The sequence below is a fragment of the Helicoverpa armigera genome, chromosome 7, assembly GCF_030705265.1.
Source record: "Helicoverpa armigera isolate CAAS_96S chromosome 7, ASM3070526v1, whole genome shotgun sequence".
NCBI classification, from domain to species: Eukaryota; Metazoa; Arthropoda; class Insecta; order Lepidoptera; family Noctuidae; genus Helicoverpa; species Helicoverpa armigera.
In genome coordinates, this window is record NC_087126.1 from 4,428,316 (window position 1) to 4,434,315 (window position 6,000).

At 35.4% G+C, this 6,000-nt stretch overlaps 1 protein-coding gene across 1 annotated transcript in view; it reads left to right on the forward strand.

Moving 5' to 3' along the window:
- Window positions 1-2,762, forward strand: part of LOC110370302 (gamma-glutamylcyclotransferase) — an 84,702-nt gene extending 81,940 nt beyond the window's left edge. The window contains exons 3-4 of the mRNA XM_064035613.1: window positions 536-675; window positions 2,352-2,762. Of these exons, the coding sequence (XP_063891683.1) occupies window positions 536-675; window positions 2,352-2,640 (429 nt within the window). The 3' untranslated portion in view covers window positions 2,641-2,762. The remainder of the gene's footprint in view (window positions 1-535; window positions 676-2,351) is intronic.
- The last annotated feature ends 3,238 nt before the right edge of the window (window positions 2,763-6,000 follow it).

Sequence of the window (6,000 nt, forward strand, 5' to 3'; positions counted from 1 at the left end):
CTTTTTACAATTCTGTCACAGTGACGGTAAAAATGTCATTAATCCAAATTTTAGTTATTGCTTACGTTGTGAAATTATTAAATTTTGCCCTTTGCTGTATGATGCTCCATGCCTCTAAAGACTACTTTCTTTATTTCGCTTATGGCAGTAATTTGTTAAAAAGGAGAATACATATAAATAACCCCTCTGCTGTATTTTTAGGAGTTGGACGTCTTGACGTAAGGAATAAACTGATATCATTTTGTATTTAAAAGAAGTACCACATAATATCGATATTTGTGGAGATCTAAGGGAAGACCTATGTTCAGCAGTAGACGTCCTAAGGCTGAGATGATAACGATGATGTCCACATAATACCATACGTACCATACGCGTAGACCGCATACATACCACATGTACCATACGCGTAGACAGCATGCTCCTCCTTTTTGTTAAAAATCCAGGCAAACGCATTTAAGTTTTATAACCACTATTGACTGACCAGTAGTGGCTATTGACATTTATTCCCTAAAACTAAATCTTACATTTTTTTCAGAAATACAAACTAGACTTCGTTCCGGGACCGTACGTAAAGTTATGGGGAGGTGCAGTGGCTACCATAGTGCCAAATGACAAGGAACATGTTTGGGGAGCAGTTTGGAGAATGCAGAGCGATGCTCTTGTTACATTAGATAAGTTAGTAAAATTGTGCACCTTGTTTATCTTACCTACTACACTCTTTTGCAAAAAAAACGGGCACCTATGCGAAATCTTAGTTTTAAGGACTTTACGTGTATTTCAAAGGGTTTTGATGATTGTAGTATGTTTCTAGCATCAAAACAGTTAGCCGAGGATGCGTGAGAGTGTATTCTAAATTTGAATTTTGTACAATTGCTAAGAAATTGGTTAAACCTTGTTTTGGACTAATTGCTAGCAGAAAGTTCGTCGGTGTTTTGAAAAGTTTTTGAAGTGATTTTTAGAAAAATAATAATGCAGTTTTAATTAATGATTAATGTACTTTTTTGTTAGAATAAAACATTTTTGAAAAACTATGCGTATTTGATAAAATTTTCACCTGCTCTAAATGGGCTATACTGATGGTTGATGGCAATGTTAAGAGTTTCGGTATTTAAGTGTAAAGCGTTCTATTGTTTAGATATTGTACCCACGTGTTTTAAAATATCGCTTTTTCATAAATAAACACAATTTAGAAGAGTATCAGTACCTATGGCTGCGACAAAACCAATTTAAAGTAAGCAGTGCCGATTACAACTCGTCTCCTATCGGACTTGGACATTTGAAAATACCAAATTTTGTGATAAATGTTAAAATTAACCACATGAAAAATGATGAGGAGGGTTAAAGCTATCTAAAAAGTCAAATTATTGCCGCGTTGAAGCTCTCGATAACTCCATAGGTATCGGGTTACTAAACGACGATTTAGCTGAAAGGGTGTCAAGAATTCAAAATTATTGGCCAAACGTATGGTTCTTAAGAAATGAGCAGATAGCCAATTATTGTTATGATTTAAGCAAGAAAGTGCTGTAGATGCCAGAAAATCACATTGTAGGCAAGTTTATTTAATAAAATGTCCGTGGGATGAAAACACGCTATTTGAACGCTCAGACTCATAGATCTTCAGAGGTCTACGGAGTTTCCCAAGAGACGAGGTTGTTTAAAATCAGTGATTACGAGACCTTAAGACCTCGTGCTCACAGTTTTTGTGCTATTTTCTGTATTTTGTAGAATTTCAAGACTTTTAAAAATGTCAAAGTCTGATAGGAGACGAGTTGTGATCGGCACTGCTTACTTTAAATTGGTTTTGTCGCAGCTCAAAGTACTGATACTCTTCTAAATAGTGTTTATTTATGAAAAAGCGATATTTTAAAACACGTGGGTACAATATCTAAACAATAGAACGCTTTACACTAAAATACCGAAACTCTTAACATTGCCATCAACCATCAGTATATCCCATTTAGAGCAGGTGAAAATTTTATCAAATACGCATAGTTTTTCAAAAATGTTTTGATCCAACAAAAAAGAACATTAATCATTAATTAAAACTGCATTATCATTTTTCTGAAAATCACTTCAAAAACTTTTCGAAACACCGACGAACTTTCTGCTAGCAATTAGTCCAAAACAAGGTTTAACCAATTTCATAGCAATTGTACAAAATTCAAATTTAGAATACACTCTCACGCATGCTCGGCTAACTCTTTTGATGCTAGAAACATACTAAAATCATTAAAACCCTTTGAAATACACGTAAAGTCCTTAAAACTAAGATTTCGCATAGGTGCCCGTTTTTTTTGCAAAAGAGTTTATTTTGGTCAGATGATATCTTTATTTATGCATTTTTTTTTCAGGCAGGAGGGAGTCGAGATCAAGCAATACTTTGCAAAGACCGTGGACGTGCATATTGACAATGGGAAAAAGGCCAAGTGTCGGACTTATCAACACTTAACTACCCCTCCAATTCTCGACTCGTTGACAAATCTTCCTGAAGACAGAAGACCATCAATCACATACAAAAAATGTATTATCAATGGCGCTATTGAATGCAGTATACCAGACGAATATATTGCTAAGTTAAAACATATACCTGATAACGGAAACTACGCCAGTGACGAGATCAGAAAGCGATTAAAATTTTAGTAAACTAATGTAAATTCATCCCAGTATTTAAGTTATTGAGAGATCAATGTTGTGCTCTTTTTGAAATTATTATTGTTTTGCAAGTATGCAAAATAAACATCTGCAGCAATGCTAACTCAAAACGCTTATTTTATTATTCGTGTTACGTTGAGTTTAGTGTTACTAATCTACTTTGGAACTTAGCTCAAACCCCAGAACGGTCCACTGAGTGTTTACTTTGTTGCCACGTCGAAATTGAATTAAAACTTTTCGAAACTCCGCAAACGGCCGAACACTCTTGCTGCATCTATTCCCGTATCGTGTGCAATTACTAAAAAAAGTACCAAATTACTTTCGCAAAGTTGTTTGCACAAACCCTTTGGGTTAAAAAATTTATGCACCCTCGCGAAACAGCATCTATAATAAGTGTAGGTTACATGCCCCATTTGAAAGCTTCCTGTTGATTTTGAACATAAAAGATATAATCTACCGCACTGGTGTAAAATAACCGTATTTTTTCTTTTGTGTTATGATTTTGTGCACCCTTCTGCATCGGCGGGCGCGCATTAGATATTGTTCTCCCCGGATAAGTTTATTGTGTGGCTTTACAAATTACAAGAGCGGCTCTTAGGTCAGGGCAAAATTTTTTTCATAACGGTTTGTTTTATTAGTTAGTAAATGAGGGGCTGGTATAAAGGTCAGATGCGTGAACTTGTGTTATTCAAACTTTTGTTTTAGTTTGCAACAGTATAGGTAGTACTTTCCGTTGAATACTCACCTGTTACATAAAATAATCTTACGTACAAAAATGAAATCTTGCCCTCAAAACGATTACACGGAACTGTTATTACTTCTAAACCAGTCAATCGCACCCTTGCCACATTACCACCTTCATTTTATTATAGCACTACCTAAATGCATTTGCGGTTCTATCTCTTTGCATACGTGCAACACGTGCACAACGGCACCTTATCCGATGATTACGTGTGAAACACTCGGGCGGAATTACCGCGCGTCTTAAAACCGCGCCGGAATGCTCAGTCTATCGACATGTGCGCGAGTTGGGTTGTTGTGGAGAAGGACATTTTTGGTCAATATTCTTACAGTATACAATTATTAATGTGCTGTTGTAAAAAAATTAAATAAGCTGTATGAGCCTTAATTATTGGGTAGGGAATATTTTTCTATGGCCTATGTTCAGCAGTGGACGGCAATTGGCTTATATGATGATGATAATTTTTCTATGCTTACAAATATTTAAAAAAAATCTTGCTATCTAATCTAATTGCTGGGGAGTTTGTTGCGCCACTTCTTCTTCCCAGCAAAAACACATAGGAAGTGGTGGAGGGCGGGCGTTTTGGGGGCTGTCTTTTGTTTTTGACGTTCGAAAAGTGCTGATTTATCAGCCTAATTTAAATAAACGATTTTGAGTTTGAAATAAAAAAGTTGCTTCGGAATTTCACGAGCAAAACACGCAAAAACAAATAAAAATTTTGTTCGGCTTCGATGTGACTCCTACCAAAACCGAACAAACACACCATACGTGCCTACCTTAAAAAAGTCTAAAATGTAAGTTTTGTAAAAAATACTGTCACGAGCAAAATACAAACCACGTAAAATAAACGTAAATAAAATAAAACAGATGCCTCTTCCATACCACCGATTTCCGAAACGGAACACTGAAGTGCGCGATAAGTAATTATTGCATAATATTGTTCGGCACATCGCGCACTGAGCGACACTTCCTATCACGTTCTCTTACATCTTAGAGTCGTGGTACTTTAATGAGGTTTTAATGGCATGAGTTGAATTGATAGATGATTTCATACGTTAGTTTAGGAGACATCCCCAAAAAATTGAAATCACAGTCTGATCTTTTGTCAATAAGCTTTTAGTCATTTATTGTAAATTACAATATGTAAACTCAATATGATTCGATTCTGGGCGCAAGTCGAGTTATTTGGTTTTTTCTTCAATAATGTAAGCTATTACTTACAGTCAATATTCTCCATTATACACTGTCTGGATCAGAAAATTGCGAAATAATAAGATATAAATGCAATTTGATCACAACTTTTCATGGAAAGAATGAATTCTACGAAAAAAAATGGTACTCTTTATTTTTCGCTGTACCGTAATTCCTTGAAATAGTACCGCAATAATTGCAAAATTATGTTTCGGGAATTTTCGTGTTCAGTTGAAAACATGTTTAAATGTTTTTACAGTGCAGTGATAAATGTTAAAGTTTACACTTTTGGGAAAAAGAGTAGTAGAATGAAATGTATTTGATTATTTAAAACTTGTATGCGGATTAACAGCTGTTGTTTGTAACTGAATATTTATAGTATTCAGTAATATTGGGTACTGCGTACTCTGCACGTAAGGACGTAGATTTTATTTTGCAGTAAGTTTCAAACTTAGGTATTTAAAAAAATTTACTCAATACAGGTCACAAATTAACTTCACAGACTTTATCATTGTCTAGCCTTTTCCCAACTATGTTAGGCTTCCAGTCCACTGGGATGCATCGGAGTACCAGTGTTTTATAAGGAGCACCTTTCTGACCTCCGCTCCGGTCCAGTCCACCACCCAGTCACCCGGGCAATCCAATACCCCTAGATAACACAGTTCAGCACATAATAACAAACAAAGTACCCACTTATTACTAACTAAAAACTTAATCACTTCATACTACATTAAAGGTGCTACACTCGCTGGCCTCCAAAACGTAACAGCGCTGAAGCGGTGTAAGTAATTATTACACAATGTTCCGGGATTGTAGCTCCCGCTTCCTGCTCGGGGAACATTCGGGGAACATTTGCTCAATATGCCCCGACTGGATTCGGTGGTTAATTATCTTTTGATATTATGATGAGTTATTTGAGAGCTTTGATTGAGTCAGTTTTGTGAATGTTTTATTTTTGCAAGCAGTTATTTTTGGATACCTATAATACGATGCTGTCTTATATTAATCCCTAGTTTCAATTATTGGCCCTATAATTGTCTTAGTTTTTTTTTTTCTGACAACAGTTATTTTTTGACAAAAATGTTGTTATGTCTAATATTCATCCCTAGTATTATTTGGCAATAGTAGTTCAGGCACAAATGATCAACGACATCTTTGTACTACAACATTGACAGTTTCAATATTTATTTCTCCTAAGTTTGTTTTCATCGTAAATTATAACTCGAAAAACAAAAACGTGATCAAAGAAGTCAAATTTTTTCTAATTCTCGGAACTAACCAGAATTAACACATACTTTTGCGGAACTGCCTCTTGAAACGTGCTAATTTTGACACTAGCCAAATGCTGGACCATAAATCTATGTAGTAACTATTTAAGTGCCTTTATCAGTGCTAACAGGACCCTTGAGATTATT